Source organism: Anopheles nili, chromosome 2 (genome assembly GCF_943737925.1).
Source record: "Anopheles nili chromosome 2, idAnoNiliSN_F5_01, whole genome shotgun sequence".
NCBI lineage: Eukaryota > Metazoa > Arthropoda > Insecta > Diptera > Culicidae > Anopheles > Anopheles nili.
The window spans coordinates 1,395,235-1,412,007 of NC_071291.1; the positions used below are offsets into that span (position 1 = coordinate 1,395,235).

Consider the following 16,773-nt stretch of genomic DNA (forward strand, 5'->3'; position numbering starts at 1 on the left):
GAATGATAGGATCTTTTAAATATGCAAATTGGGTTTGAATGTGGTTTCATTTTATTAGTTTCATTGCATCGCTTTTCCATTTATTGTTCTGAAAGAGAAATGCAAAGAAACGTATTTAAATAATTCGTAAATAATAAAACATTCAAGTTCTATATCGCACCATCGATTTGAGAGCGTTCTCCGCATATAGCCGTTCCTCAGTTCCAGCGTCCAAGCTGTTCCGATAGTTCTCTAATTCGGCCCGATCTTTGAGTAATATCAACGCGTCCACAATTCCGTGCTTAGAATGAACTTTTCGCGCCAGTGCCAGTCTACGTTGTGGATCTTCCACCTTCCCAAGAAACGTGTTCAATATCGGGTTGGGTGCATGAAGAGAATACAATCGCAGTATCGTTCGGTCGACCGGAATGTTGATTTTGAAGGATTTTTGTTTCAAATTGAGCCATGCTTTCTTCTCAAAAATATGATCAAAATCAAGCCACGCCTGTCGCTTAGCTCGCTCGTTTAAGGCAACCCATTCGAACTGAGACTGTGACACTTGATGGGTTTCGGCCAGTTTAAACGGATTGTCGTTCGTTTGCAAAGATGTGTCTCCCCATTTGAACTTCCCGCAAACGTAGTTAAGCGTTTCCAGCACGGATTTATCCTGAATTGCTATCACAGCGCTGCTACCTCCCACCGAGTGTAGCTCCGACGATTGATATTCTAATCAAAGACCAAAGATTACATTAACAAACATTTTTCGCACATCGTTTACACATCGGTAACGTGACGTTAACGTTCATACCTAGTAGATTGATATAATTCGCAACCAATTGCGCATAAAACGTGTTTGAGCCAGGCTGAGAAAAATAATCGCTATAAATCTTTTTTAACCGTTGATGCTTGATACTGATGTTTGACGTACTGCAGACAAATATAGAGAACTGAAGTAACTAGAAAAAAAGGACACATGTGATCAATTTAACTCAAATAATCCTACCTTTTTTGTGTTCACTTACGCTCGCTTCATGATGTCTCCCCAGAAATCTGGAACAGAAGGATGATTTTATTTTTTTTATTGTGTTACGACGGACAAGCCGCCAATGAAACATACAAAGGGCATTTACTCCCTTTATTCGCCTTGAAGGATGATTTTAAGCGAAACGAATAAATGTGTCAGCCTTCTCCTGTTTCGATACTTACACCAACAAGTCCGTGCATTCTGAAACCTTCAATCGTAACGACAAATAGTTGATATAATGATAAACTGCCTCCGTCCGGGTTTGCAGCAACGTGTAGAATAGCTTCTTTTTGAGGGTACGATCTAAAAACAGAATTACTTTCAAGATCGCGTTGCCACACCCGGAGGCTATGGCTTCATCAAGCAGTTGCTCCTTTTCGGCCAACGAACGAAACATCTCCAGAGAACAAGGTTTGCCGAGAATTAGTTTTCGAATGACCGACTCCGTAGGTGGCGCATAATTAAATTCTTGTATCTTTTTCCGCAGAAGCTTCACTTCCTCCTCCAGTGAAATGCCTTTCGGGATCGTCATTTCATCGCGCGATTGTTCCTGCAGTATAAGCTCCAGATTCTCATCCGAAATGATTGCTTCCAGCGGCAGATCATTCTTTAAATTCACGTAGCTCGCTTCCGATGAGGTATCCTCACCGAAAAGACTCCGTTTGTTGTGTGTTGGGATTTCAAGGACGGCCACCTGTTAATCGAGTCCAACACAACGCTTTAGGGTAATGCGAGACAATAATACCCACCGATATGCAGATTCGTACTTCGTCTTCGTCGAAATTAAAAGATTTGTTAGCAGAGTCGTTCCAATAGTCGTCATCTTTGGACTCCATCTTCTTGTATACACAAAAGTTACAAAAGGTAAACAAAACTCTCTGCAAAACATTGGAATTTACCGGCGAAACGAGACAGAACGATGAGCGTGCGAAAGAAAAGGATAGCTAGTTTACGTATGGTTTGTTTAACTTCGAGCGTGACGTTAGTGACGGTTATGTTTGTAGAATATTTTTCACCGGCGGTTAAAAGCTAGCGAAACGCATTTTATACAGATATAACTTATAATTGAACGAGATTAAATCAATACATCTCTCACCGAACATTGAAATAAAATGAAAGAAATCTTCCAGTATTCTCAATTTCAGTTTCTCAACGTGGCAGATCGATCCTAATCTTATGATTCTTTGATATACATTTTTAAAATATATTGTGGTTCAACTGTGCTTTAGATTGTATTCCGACTACGATACAGCACGAGCTAATATAGTAAGTGTCGCGCACCACACTTGAATTCAAAAGTTGTTGCAATTTTGAAAAAACAAACGCTTAAATCGGATCAAGCGTTTCAGGCATAGTAAACGCTTCAACATTTAAGTTTGTTCTACTAAAAAACAGATGGCGCCTTCTGATTTAAAATTATATTTTCTCTACAAAAAAAAATCACGTGTACACTCTACGTTTATCGGTTTTGCTGGAGCATTGTAACTTGCTATCAACTTTTTTATTTCAGTGACTGCTTCAGTGAGTATTGCATGCTTAAAGGTAGTCCATCGTCAACCGATAGCATGGTTGTAGTTAGAACAAAGAAAAGTTTTATCAAAATAATTTTGTAAGAAATGATGGATGGCTCTGAAAAGAGATGCAGCACAATTAAAACATATTAAATAAATGGTTTGATTGATATTAATATGTCATCAACGATTGATAGACATGATATCAACGTCGTTTGTATTCAAAAATCGTGTGCTACGTTTCACGTTTTCACATCCCAAAAAAGCATCAAAAACATGAAACATGCTAGGATTTTTTTAAATTACCCAACACATCAACTACAAATTTTCAACTACTATAACACATAAACGAGGATAGGGTTGGCATTCTCGTTCAAAGAAAAAAAAACTATAAATTGAATAATAATTGATTGATAAAATGTATAATTTGCCGCGGATCGAATGTCTGACGTTTATGCATCAAAACAAATGCTCAACCGGCGAGTTTGATGTCTGCAATATGCCACTTTGGTTCTCTCATTACCAGCTGACAGAGGGATATAGAATAATAATAACAAATAGTCATAAAAAAGCTACTTGCGACAACGTTTGCAATTGTGGGTCTAATTTCGCAAGTTGGGAATACTCGCTTCGTCACCGAAGTGACCACACTGCTGTGAAGATTGACATAGCTAATAAGCGAGGGATCTATTTGTAGTACCCGTTAAGTTGGCTCGTAGTGTTATTGTTTTAAATAGTGAGAAATTCGCAAGTATGGGTCATCAACCGGTGCCGCACAAGTCCGACCGAAACATGATGGAATTACCGAGACTTTCTCGTGCTATGCGAGTCAACACTGATTTGGACATTCCCCGGAACCTCGTGCCTGATGCTAAGGAGCAAGCAGCACTGCAATTATTTCGCAAAAAAGAAGTTACAAGGTAAATATTTGGCAGAACTTAATGACTTTCTGATTATTGAGACCTTGTTTCCGATTTTACGTGACAGCGGTGTATCATGGAAGGAGTTGAAGTTGTTCATTAACAGCAACATGGATAAAAAGCTGAGCGGTATCCTTGGTAAGCAATTGCGAGACTTGTGGGAAATGAGCCGCGAGATGGTTGGATCGGAAGAAAATACAGAACTGGTCGACGAGACAGCCATACTGGTGTTGCGGTTATTTCTCGATCAGAAAATTGTAATGATGAAGCACTCGTCAAAACTAAAGAAAATGTTCGGCCAGGTACCAAATGCTCTGATCAACAAGCTCTGTACGGTAAGAGATATGAACCTGTTGTGATGTAGATGGATTACTTACGCGTTATGATTTCTTACTATAGCAAGTGTTTGAAATCAGCCAAAACTTGAATAATGATTGCCGGGATTTCCTAGAAGAGAAGGAAATCAAAGACAATGGGCAAGAGGAAGAGATGTGGGGTGACCATATACAGTGCCATTTGGTGTTGGACAGAAAAAAGGTTGACCACAGCAAGCTGACGGATCTCACTCCACCGAATCCTTTGGACAACCAGGTGGCCCAGACGTTTTCGATGAACTATGATGCCATTCCAAAGACGGTCGAACCCGTGGCGGGTTGTTCTAGGACTATGTCTGCTGCACAGCCGCAGGAAAAGTACACTCGAGCCTGGCTAACTCAGCAAATCCCGCCCGATCTGGTGGACAATCTTATAGAGCTGCTGAAATCTGCTAAAACAAACGACGAGCTGCAAATGGACCTGTTTGATTTCCTCGGTATGGAGTATTTGGATGTGATTCCTGAGATATTGCAGAACCGCAAGCATCTGCTTGAATCGGTAAAATCCCTCAAGCAAATCAAAGTGATGAAGAAGATACAGCAAAAGCTAGAATCTATGCAACACGCACCCTCATATCTGATGCCAGTGACGATACAAACAGAATCGCAGAAACAGCTGCGCAAGCAGGTGAACAAAGAACAGAAAAAGCTGAAGAAGTTCCTCAATGATCCTGCGGTAGAGAAGGGCGATTGTAAAGAGATAGATCCGATTCAATTACGGCAACACTATCAGAAGAGCTTGTTGCTGGCGTCTCAGATGGCGCCAATGTTGTTGGCGAAGGCGAAAGCCACGGGTCTCCCGGTGCCGAAAGCGTCAGTGAAACAGGTAAAATATCCGTATGTGTATGACTCGAACAGCGAAGCACGTAATCACGTAGGCTTTATTGCGGGCAATAAACTAGTGCTTCCGGAAAACGTGGAACGTTCTGATAACAAACTGTTCGAAGAGGTGAAAATTCCTGCCACAGATCCACCGCCATTGTCGATTGGTAGCAACAGGATCAAGATAAGTTCGTTGGACGAGATCGGAAAAATCGCATTTAAAGGTTGCGAAGAGCTCAATCGCATCCAAAGCGTTGTATATCCTGCGGCGTACAACAGCAACGAAAATTTGCTTGTGTGCGCCCCTACCGGGGCCGGAAAGACCAACGTGGCCATGCTAGCGATCGTGCATGCTATACGGCAGTTCGTGGATCAAGGTGTGATTCATCGCGATAAATTTAAGATCGTTTACGTGGCTCCGATGAAAGCACTCGCGGCCGAAATGACCAGTAACTTCGGTCGACGGTTGCAACCACTTGGAATTGCTGTGCGGGAGCTGACAGGAGACATGCAGTTGACAAAAGCGGAACTGCAACAGACTCAAATGATAGTTACTACTCCCGAAAAATGGGACGTAGTAACACGCAAGGGTGCCGGAGATGTGGCTTTCATCAGTCTCGTGAAACTGCTCATCATCGACGAGGTACACCTGTTACATGGCGAGCGAGGACCTGTTGTGGAAGCGCTCGTTGCCCGTACCCTGCGACTAGTAGAGTCCTCCCAGAGCATGATCCGCATCGTTGGTCTGTCTGCAACGCTGCCGAATTATATCGATGTTGCTCGGTTCTTGCGCGTAAATCCAATGATAGGCTTGTTTTTCTTCGATTCGCGCTTTCGTCCTGTTCCACTTAGCACAAACTTTATCGGTGTGAAATCATTGAACGCCCTGAAACAGCTGTCGGACATGGATACTATCTGTTACGAGCGATGCATCGACATGGTACGGCAAGGCCACCAAGTGATGGTTTTTGTGCACGCCCGAAATGCTACCGTGCGCACGGCTACTCTGATCAAAGACCTCGCGCAGCAAAGGGGCCACATTAACTTGCTCATACCGGACAGCAATCCCGAGTACGGAAGCGCCATAAAGGTGGTGTCGAAGAGTCGCAACAAGCAGCTGGTAGATCTGTTTCAGAACGGCCTGGCAATGCATCATGCGGGAATGTTGCGCCAGGATCGGAATCTGGTAGAAAAATATTTTGCAGACGGTTTGATAAAGGTGCTGGTCTGCACGGCGACATTGGCATGGGGAGTTAATTTACCGGCCCATGCGGTCATCATTAAAGGAACGGAGATTTACGATTCGAAGCACGGAACGTTCGTGGACTTGGGTATTCTAGATGTGCTGCAAATCTTTGGCCGCGCAGGACGACCGCAATACGATAAGAGTGGTGTCGGAACTATCATCACGACACACGACAAACTCAACCACTATCTGTCGCTGTTGACGAACCAGTTCCCGATAGAATCGAACTTTATCCAGTGCCTGGTGGATAATCTCAATGCTGAGGTAACCTTGGGCACCATCAGCAACGTGGACGAGGCAATCGTGTGGCTGAGCTACACGTACCTTTTCGTGCGAATGAGGATGAACCCGCAATGCTACGGGCTGAATTATGACGACCTGCGGAATGATCCTGCGCTTGAGATTAAGCGTCGGCAGCTAATTCACACTGCCGCCATGGCTCTGGACAAGGCACGAATGTTACGATACAACGAGCGCACAGGTGATTTGAACGTGACAGATCTCGGTCGAACGGCGTCACATTTCTACATCAAGTATGACACGGTGGAAGTGTTCAACGAGTTGCTGAAGCCGATTATGAACGATGCCGACATTCTGCAGATGATGGCCAATGCTCACGAGTTTCAGCAACTAAAAGTGCGCGACGACGAGATGGACGAATTGGACGAGCTCACGCATGTTTGCTGCGAGGTGCCGGTCCGTGGTGGCAGCGAGAACATCCATGGCAAGGTGAACATTCTCATGCAGACGTATTTATCGAAAGGGTTCGTTCGATCGTTTTCTCTCATGTCTGACATGTCCTACATCACACAAAATGCGGTACGCATCGCGCGAGCGCTTTTCACTATCGTGCTAAGGGCGAACAATCCCATTCTAGCGGGACGCATGCTTAACGTAAGCAAGATGTTCGAAAAGCAAATGTGGGAGTTCCAAACACCAATGTATCAGTTCGGTATCATCCCTCTCGACGTCGTGGAAAAGATCGAAAAGCGTGGCCTTAGTGTGCTTGCGTTGCGCGATATGGAAGAAAAGGAGATTGGAGACTTCTTGCGCAACCATCGGTACGCCAAAATTGTGAAACGTTGTGCTGAGGAATTTCCGTTGCTCGAAATTGAAGCGACTCTGCAGCCCATCACTCGAACGGTTCTGCGGATAAGAGTATTTATTCAGGCGTCATTCCGATGGAACGATCGGGTGCACGGGAAGACGGCCGAATCTTTCTGGATATGGATTGAGGATCCCGAGAGCAACTATATCTACCACTCGGAGTACTTCCAGATGACGAAGCGGCAGGCGATCCGCCAAGAGGAACAGGAACTGATAATGACCATACCTTTGAAGGATCCTTTGCCTCCCCAGTATTATATACGAGTAGCCAGCGACACCTGGCTAGGTAGCAACAATTTGGTGCCACTTTCATTCAAACATCTCATTCTCCCGGAAGTTCATCCACCTCATACCGAGCTCTTACCTCTGCAACCACTTCCGGTGACCGTGTTGAACAACAGAATGTATGAATCGTTGTATAAGTTCACCCACTACAATCCCATTCAGTCGCAGATTTTTCACTGTTTATACCACACGGACAACAATGTACTGCTGGGGGCACCAACCGGATCCGGTAAAACGATTGCTGCCGAAATGGCAATGTTCCGTGTGTTTCGGTTTCTGCCAGCCGGTAAAGTGGTGTACATTGCTCCCCTGAAGGCGCTTGTAAAGGAACGAATGGACGACTGGAAGGTACGAATTGAGCAGAAGTTAGACAAGAAAGTGGTCGAACTGACTGGCGATGTGACGCCAGACATTCGCGCGATCAAAGAATCGTCCGTGATTGTGACTACGCCCGAGAAATGGGACGGTATCAGTCGATCGTGGCAAACTCGCGATTACGTGCGTGATGTAGCGCTGATCGTGATTGATGAAATCCATTTGTTGGGTGAAGATCGTGGTCCAGTGTTGGAGGTGATCGTCTCGCGAATGAACTACATTTCATCGCACACAGAGAGAACGGTTCGCATCGTGGGGCTCTCTACGGCACTTGCAAACGCGCGTGATTTGGCAAATTGGCTGGCGATAGATACGATGGGATTATACAACTTTAAGCCGTCGGTCCGACCAGTTCCCCTGTCCGTACATATACAGGGCTTCCCAGGTAAACATTACTGTCCGCGCATGGCCACTATGAACCGACCGGCGTTCCAGGCTATCCGACAGTATTCTCCCTGCACCCCAGCGCTTATCTTTGTAGCGTCTCGAAGACAAACGCGACTCACAGCGCTAGATTTGATCGCATTCCTGGCGGGAGAGGACAATCCCAAACAGTTCTTGCACACGTCGGAAGAAGATATGGAACAGATCCTGATGAACGTACGAGACAGCAATCTGCGGCTTACACTAGCGTTTGGTATTGGCATGCATCATGCTGGATTACAGGAACGAGATAGGAAAACTGCAGAGGAGCTTTTTTTGAACAGAAAAATACAGATCCTCATAGCTACGGCCACGCTGGCGTGGGGAGTAAACCTTCCGGCACATCTGGTAATCATCAAGGGAACAGAATACTATGATGGCAAGCTAAAACGGTACGTAGATATGCCCATCACGGATGTTCTGCAGATGATGGGTCGAGCTGGACGACCGCAGTTCGGCAACGAGGGCATAGCCTGCGTTTACGTGCAAGACACAAAAAAGAATTTCTACAAAAAGTTCCTCTACGATCCGTTTCCGGTTGAGTCAAGTCTTCTAGCCGTGTTGCCGGATCACGTGAATGCTGAGATCGTTTCGGGTACTTTGCGGACGAAGCAAAGCATCCTCGACTATCTTACGTGGACGTATTTCTACCGCCGATTGTTGCGCAATCCTACGTACTACGGATTAGAGAGTACGGAAATGGAGCACATTAACTGTTTCCTGTCCGAGCTGATCGAAAGTGTGCTCGATAAGCTCATACGAGCCGGTTGTGTGATAATGGAAGAAGATAATCGATCAGTAACGGCTACATCTATGGGTCGTATTTCTTCATACTACTACCTGTCACACATCACGATGCGCCACTTTGCTGATACCCTTCGCCACGATATGAACATGGAGGAGTTGTTGCGAGCGATGGCTGACGCCGCAGAATTTGAAGAACATCCCGTTCGTCATAATGAAGATTTATACAACGCGTAAGTTTGATGAAAAGTATCTCTCCGTCACAACGGCTTGGATACCGCCAAACAGCCTTTCTTATACGCATGTATCTTTATATCACAACTTTTTGCAGCGATCTAGCCAAATTATGTCCTCTTAAGGTTGATTCCTTGTCAGTTGACAACCCACACACCAAAGTGTTTTTGCTTTTGCAAGCGCACCTATCGCGAGTGCCCTTACCAAATTCAGACTATGGTACGGATACTAAATCAGTGCTTGATCAATCAATACGTATACTACAAGTAAGTAAGGCACGCTAATCTCAGCCTGAGGTTCGCCTCCACGATACAGCCAGTGCAGTAAATTTTACAATATTATTCCGATTATAGGCCATGGTTGATATCAGTGCCGAAAGAGGATGGCTAGCAACGACATTGCAGATTCAACAGCTAATGCAATGCATAATACAGGCGCGTTGGCTAAACGACCCCATTGTCTTGACGTTACCCAACGTGGAAGCATATAATGCAGATATCTTCAATAAATTAAATACAGGGTAAGAAAGTTATGAATCATTTTAACAATAACATACTACATCGCGACGATGTTGCAATAAGTTTGATTACGTGATTTTTGTTTTTTTTTAGCTTACCATTCCTAACACTTCCTGGATTAAAAGATAAATTCCACCGAAAGTATGAAAATTTGGCAGGCCCGTTACGGCAGGAGTTTAAAGAACCGGAAATTGAACAAATTTACAAGGTGATAAGTGAGCTGCCCTCAATCAACGTGCAGATGTCGATTCGCGGTCCTCATGACACCAACAAAGATGTTGATCGACCTGTGCAACAACCTATGACCCGCGATCAGTGGATGGAGCTTTATGCGGATCAAGAATACGTGGTTTGTGTGCAACTCATAAGACTTGGATCACTTGAATCCCTCAACGTCCATTGCCCCAAGTTTCCAAAGGGCAAAGATGAAGGGTGGTTCCTAACGTTAGGTCATCAGGATGAGGGTGAAGTGATAGCCTTGAAACGTTGCGTTTACCGAAGCAATCGAAGCACCCATCAATTGTGCTTTTATGCACCATCACGGATTGGTAAGTGTAATGCTGCGAAACAATCTAATGCTGCTGAGAAGAAGTATTGGTGATTTCATCCATGTTTCGTGTTTCTATAGGACGTTGCATATACACCGTGTACCTGATGTCCGATGGCTACCTAGGATTGGATCAACAATATAACATACAATTCGACGTTGTTCCTTCTCCGGACAGTATCGAGAGTGGAGTTCGGCAAGCGTTTAAAAAGGATGAAGGATTTTGGTAGATGCGTTTGTGTTGAACTGATATATGGAGCAAACAAGATGAAATACAGGAAATAGCCAATAATAAGTGGCACTAACTATGTTACTTTAGAACTTAAATTCGGAAAAACGAGGAAAGAAGGTGAGCAGAAAGCCTGTGTTAAAAGAGCAACATAAAAATATATTGTTCAGTTCAAGCTATACTCCAGCAGCAATCCTGATTTGTAATCTGTTCCGCTGTGTATACCGATTTGTATTTAAAATAATCACCTATATGAAGGTTCATCGAAGAACCTACCGGTAATTGAGGTCAACAATGGTTTTATTCTTACATTTGTTTAAGGTCATGTTTATATGAGTGACTGAAATAACTCGTATAACAATCATACGTCGAACTGTTAACGGTATTTCGATCACATCTAAATCACGATCGTGCAGCATCAGTACTCATGTAGCTCAACGTTGTTAACTAACTATATTCTAGGCCTTATCTGATGCTACCGTTTATTGTAGTTTTTTTTCCGCTATGGCACATGCCGAGATCTGGTGGTTAGAACCAGCGTTGTTATGTACAATATGTACTACTCTTTCGGTATTTGCAACTAACTTACTCGTATGTGTTTTTAGCGAAAGTTAGCACTTTGTTGATACATTATGCAACCAAGTATTGCATCCTGAATTACTGTAGCTGCAAGTAGTAGAACTATGTTTTTTCTGCTTTTACATTTTGCATATTAAATAGAAGCACAACTATTATCAACAATTAGTGCCCCCTAATTCTAGGAGCCTTTCTCTCCGCTTGTCGATTATTAGCTAGATGAACTTAATGGTGACCTTGGTACAAGTAAACGTTAAAAGTAATATTGTCAGTTAAATCTAGTTCAATCCTGAGACTACACCGATACGCTGAAATTCTCGGGTGCCAGCTAATTAACCATACTCCACCATTACACGTGCAATGAGCGAATTTCATAATTTTGTAGTTTCCGAGTCACACAAAGATTCTATGACGCGCTTCACTTCTTCGTGGTCCTCTGTTTGTTCTTCAATACCCTCAAAAGTTCCTAATTTTTCGCCAACTTTAACGCGCTGACCGGGAAACAAGTTAAATCTGTGAAAGAGAAAATTCACTTATAATTCGCACCATTCAACATACACAACGCTTGACCATGTACACTTACTTGAATTCTTTGGGAGCTTCAAAGATGAGCACGATCGTACTACCCATTCTGAATTGTCCTACTAATTCACCCTTGTCTAGGTATTTATCTTTCGGTAGCTCCAACTCGTCGTATTCCTTTTTTTTGTGGCTACCACAGGCTAATCCTACCCATTTATTGGTTTTCAGCTTTTCATCCATAAAAATTTCTACAGACCCCACGTTGGTCGCTCCTAAAATAAAAGTAAAAAAAGAGCCCATAAGTTTAACATATCGCAAAAAACTGTTCCCCGAAACGGATTTGCAATTTTCACGCCACATCCCAACTCGCTTCCTGATTATCGCTAATCAACCACCATTCATGGCGCTCCAAGAGATCCATCGATCGTACGATCGTACGACCCAAGATCTCGCCTCTAAAAAAACCCGGATCCCGCGGAAAATGACTGCCTTGGCAATTGATAGTGATTGTGGTACCATCGGAAGGTTAATTCCTTATCATCTTCGCTCTCACCTTACCGGTTGGTGCCAGTTTATGAATGAACTCTTGATGCCCGATAAGCCATACCACAGGGGGCTTTTTCATTACAATGACTAGATCCGGGAGTAGAAGTAGAGTAGCCCTCATAGTATCAATCCTTTACTACTTACCCACGGCAGTGTAGCTGAAGAATCCGTGTTTCCACTTGCCGATGTACACGGCCCGCTCGTTCAAACAAAACAGCCCTGGAATCCATCCGGCAATCTTTGGACTGACGGACAGCAACTCGCCAGAAAAGTGCCTGCGAACTTCCGGCTTCCAAAGGGCAGGCGAATGGAACCGATGGTAATCGCCCGGCGCTAGGTAGATGACGCACTGATACAGCACACTGTCAGGAGATGATTTTTTCTTCACTTTCTCAACCATTTCCGTAGCATCGCTATTACACCACGTGGGAGGCCCCAGAAAGGCTTCTAAACTGTACGATACCCCTTTCACCTGGTAAGTAGCAAAGAGAATAGAACTTTAGTAAGGTGCACTGGCGTATTGCGAGGATCATGAAGGCATGTACCTGTTCTATTTGGCTGGAATTGGCCGGACCGAAGTGTAAAATTCGTCCATCACACGGGGAAACGAAGCTGGTATTTGGATCGATAGGACGCGCATCTTCCTTTAGAGGACGGGTGAAAAACTCTCCTAAGCTACGATAGTCTCTGCATTGATAGGAAGTAAGAAGCGAACGAATGGGTAGATCAGCACATGGACGGAACAAAAAATAGACCGGAAGCTGTGTGTTTATTGTGGGTATGATTTTGAAACTATTTTATCGAATAGTTTGGAAAAACCACTCGCAAAGAACGAAAGCAGAATAAACAAAGCTTTGATTTGTTATGGACGGAACAAAATATCACACCAAATAAGTACATCACCAACAAAGCAAGTTACCCACAAAGATAGGTTAAGCAGGTTTAACATAGGAAGAAAAAAAGAGACTAGTAAATTGGAACTTGACACTAAAAACACAATAGCCAAGCTCGTCATGGAACTTCCAACACCGAAATCAGCTTATGAAGAAAGGAGACGAGGATACAAACGATGCTTTTATTAGTAGGCTTTGCGTTCACTGACACTGAGCATTCCCGAGTGTTGTGAATGAAGATAGCTAGTGCATTTATTAAACGGAACAATATTACCTTCATCATCGTTCTATCTATTTTTCTATCTGCAAGTCGCACTGGACAACGTTATACTTGAAAACCGTTAATATTCAACTGTCGTTACGATTTGGATACTACCTGGAAAAATTCACTGCAAACGAATGCCATCACCCAAAAGTGTACTTACTTGAAGTTGTCTGTCGCGGCTTCTTCCATCTTCACACCAAACGTGGTGGAATAGAGACCATACACCATGGGGCGCACCGGTTTTGGAACCTTTCGATCGGCCATCCAACCCCAGCAGCGGCTCATGACGCGCAATGGCAACGAGCAGTACATTTTCGCCTGTCCGAGAGATGCACATGGTCAAGGGGTGAACTATTTGCAGAAGCACAACGCCTCCACTTACCTGCCATTTTGCTGCGGTGCGGGGAAGGCCCTTCTTATCGAGTTCACGATTATGAAGGTGCCACTTTGCTGCCACCACCATACAGATACCGATTGGCGTCCAACGAAGGAACACACCACGCCAAGTCAGCCAACCGCCGGCTGCTAGTAACCACCAATCCAAAACCGATAATATAGTCCAACCTGCTCCGGCCTTCCAACTCCACTTTCTGTAAATTTTATTACGCGATTTACCTGTCGTCGACTGATGATGGTACTGATGCTGGTGATGGTGCTGGTGGTGCTGATGCTGATGTTGCGAGTTGGCGCCTGACGAGTTCGGTTGCGGCTGCTGTTGCTGCTGCTGCTGCTGGTGGAGCTGTCTACTGCCGTAAATTGAACGCTGCACAAAAGTCCATTTCGTAGACCACTGTTTGGGGTTCGGTTTTAGGTTCACTGCTCTGGAGAACCTGTCGAGGATGGATAAAAGCCAACCAATGGCGAAATAAACGTTAAAAAGCGCTCTTTTCTGGTAGACGAGGATCGCCATCATTCGCCTTCTGCTCGGATCTCAATATCTGCTGTCGGGGCCGTAATTTGCCACTCAGCGCATTTCGCACGGCCAACTGAGACGCGCCCGCCAACAGAAACAATGCGCGCGTTTGAATTCACTCGCTCAAGTCCTCCGTACAGTCCTTCTGCCGCGGCCAAGCGACTCTCAATTGGTTAATTTAATATCAGCGACAACGATTGGCAAGATATTTACACGCTCACACAGACTGCCGCGCACGTCGAGAAGCTCCTCAGTGCGAGATGTGCGCGAAACGCGAAAATCTAATCACACCACACTACTCCAACGCCGTTGCATGATTATCATCCGGCTCACGGTAGCTGGTCACTGTACTGGCAACTGGTGTCACCCAAGTCCGTCGCGCGAGGTACGCCCGAGGACTGAGCATATCGTCCTGCAGAACACCGGCCATGTGCCGCTGGGACGGAAATAAACCCCGTGCAAAGAGAGCCCGTTCACGCATTCCCGCGGTGTGTTCAAATATACTCCAGCCACGTATCACGTGTTTCCACAGTGGACCGTGCGGTCGTACGAAGCCCGCGGTCGACCAAAAAGGGACGGGTGACGTTCCTTGGGAAAATACGCCATAGCACGTGCTTCGCGTTACGCCAAACTCAGCGCGATACTTTCGTGCACACTATCGCGGAATACATGCACTTGCACTTCGCTCTTCGGTGGACAAGACGGCGGAGACCAGAACCAACAACAACTACAGCCAGGGGCAACTATTGTAAATCATTTTATCGATTTTAGCAACAAGAATTTTTTTTCGTTTTTGCAAAGTGGCCTGGTGTGGCTTCCTTTAGGAGGCCTAGGCAGCAATCTCCCCGTGTGTCAGTATGGTAACGTGCACCGTTGAACGCCAAATGGATCCACCCACGCAGGGTGCACATTATCACAAGCAGAACTGATAACACCGTCTGTCGGTTAGAAATGCTTGCAAATTTGATCACTCGAGTTCTCAGCGAGCCAACAAATCGTTATTACTCACGTTCAAGGTGCGTTAACATGCGTTAAAAAATAAAACCGCGACAGGTGTACTGTTGATTTGGCAAATCGACTATTGCCCAAAAACAGCGACCTTTCGCGGAAGACCACGAGCAACAAACTGGCCGCTGGGGGGAAATGGGACGCCCTTAAGTTTTTGGCGATAATTAGCCAGTGTTATCTGTGCTGGCAGGGCTGTAACGCCTCTATCCATATCGAGCGAAATCTGCTCGTATCATTATCGCGGGTCAGATATCGACGACTAATCACGTTGTGGATTTCTTTGAAAAGGGACCCATTAGGTGGAACGTTTCCTGTGCCTGTTGCACAAAAAACCAAAACATGAACAAACTCATAGTAGAGTGCAAACAGTGAGGCACTTTCATGAAATGATCTGACAAAATCGTTATCGAACGCGCCGAAACGATTCATAATTTTATTATTTCCGCCGATAACACGTCAGCTCTTATTTAGATAGTCGAATATTTTGCAAAAAAGCTGCAGAGATAGAAGAAGATAAAGAGATAAATCGTGGGAATGTTTCATTTCTATGAAAAGTACCTTGAAATCCAACCATTATTACTCCCTATTTAATCGTAAAAATATTATCCTTTCTGCAATGACGACCATAGTTTCTAATAGACCATAGTTACGTCCGCTTAAAAAAATTGTAAGTGTTTGAATCTTTCAGTATAGACAAATTAACGAAAAAATGGAGAGAAAGATAGAGAGAAACTAAACTAAAAATGCTGTATAGAAAACAACAGTCTATATGAAGAAATGTTAAGGAACTGGAAAACCACTCAAAATATAGCAAATCGTCCAAGCTCCAGCTGATAAAATGGTGAGCGAGGGAAGGAGAGGGTGCAACGTAACTTGCATTATCGGGTTTAAGGAGGCCTGGACTAATCAACCACCCCATGCACACACATACGCAACCCGCATATGTTTTACGATCGAGCTCATATGATTGTAACTAAATTCCACGGTGGTTCCAACCCGATGTTGTTGGGTTTGTGAAGCGGGTTGTAACCACGTGGAGGGTAATCTTCATCTTGCCAAACTCGAATGGGGGCCCGAGAACGGTTGTATAATCGCTGCAGTTGTATGAGGTGCGATTTCGAAAGCTTTTTAAGTCTTTTGTGTAATGCGGGAAGGAGAAATTTCTATCAACCAAGAGCATGTCTGTTTAGATCTTCACAAAACAGTGACAAAAACATCATTATTTTTTGACAGTCAAGCACGGTCCCTCTTATCATGAGCGTGAATGTGATCGCGAACAAAAAGAGAAAATAATTCTTTGTTTGGCCTTTGCGAGGCGTTTCAGGGTCTAGACGACTGAATAGTTTTGATCTCATAAGTTACTAGCTAGATTCTAATACATCATATACTTCGAGGGGAACTTACAGTCGATATTTTGGCATGAACACCGCCATCGTAGAATCTTTGGTCCGATCGAGGCAATTGATGAAAACGTACTCACTACTTTCACGCACTTTTACGCACTGCTGTCTTCAAGTCGATCCTCTCGCGCTCAGCCGCCCGGAACGATCTGATGTTTAGCTTGCGCGATTGTTGCTATTTAAACCATTCCAGCCTGATAGAGTTGAATGCACTCTACTCTAATGCTCAACCGTCACATCACAGCGTGTTGATTGCTACGCGTGGTTTAAATAAAAATGCTTTTAATGCTTTAAATTATCGTATTCGTAGAT

At 44.4% G+C, this 16,773-nt stretch overlaps 3 protein-coding genes across 3 annotated transcripts; 1 reads left to right on the forward strand and 2 right to left on the reverse strand.

Moving 5' to 3' along the window:
• Positions 1 to 46: 46 nt before the first annotated feature.
• Positions 47 to 1,839, reverse strand: LOC128720266 (vacuolar protein sorting-associated protein 16B). The gene is made up of 6 exons (XM_053813927.1): positions 1,771 to 1,839; positions 1,186 to 1,697; positions 1,002 to 1,029; positions 788 to 935; positions 161 to 705; positions 47 to 88 (listed from the first exon to the last, which is right to left on the reverse strand). The coding sequence occupies exons 1-6, from the start codon at positions 1,837 to 1,839 to the stop codon at positions 47 to 49; spliced, it is 1,344 nt and encodes a 447-aa protein (XP_053669902.1).
• A 1,467-nt stretch (positions 1,840 to 3,306) lies between these two features.
• LOC128720071 (activating signal cointegrator 1 complex subunit 3) lies at positions 3,307 to 10,339 on the forward strand. Its single transcript, XM_053813718.1, has 7 exons — positions 3,307 to 3,434; positions 3,502 to 3,769; positions 3,834 to 9,043; positions 9,142 to 9,310; positions 9,398 to 9,564; positions 9,656 to 10,110; positions 10,191 to 10,339. Exons 1-7 carry the CDS (start codon positions 3,307 to 3,309, stop codon positions 10,337 to 10,339), a joined length of 6,546 nt encoding a protein of 2,181 aa, XP_053669693.1.
• Positions 10,340 to 10,526: 187 nt separating this feature from the next.
• On the reverse strand, positions 10,527 to 16,494 carry LOC128730805 (phosphatidylserine decarboxylase proenzyme, mitochondrial). Its single transcript, XM_053823884.1, has 7 exons — positions 16,466 to 16,494; positions 13,523 to 13,970; positions 13,301 to 13,458; positions 12,528 to 12,669; positions 12,127 to 12,454; positions 11,498 to 11,708; positions 10,527 to 11,427 (listed from the first exon to the last, which is right to left on the reverse strand). The coding sequence occupies exons 1-7, from the start codon at positions 16,492 to 16,494 to the stop codon at positions 11,286 to 11,288; spliced, it is 1,458 nt and encodes a 485-aa protein (XP_053679859.1). The 3' UTR covers positions 10,527 to 11,285.
• Positions 16,495 to 16,773: the final 279 nt, after the last annotated feature.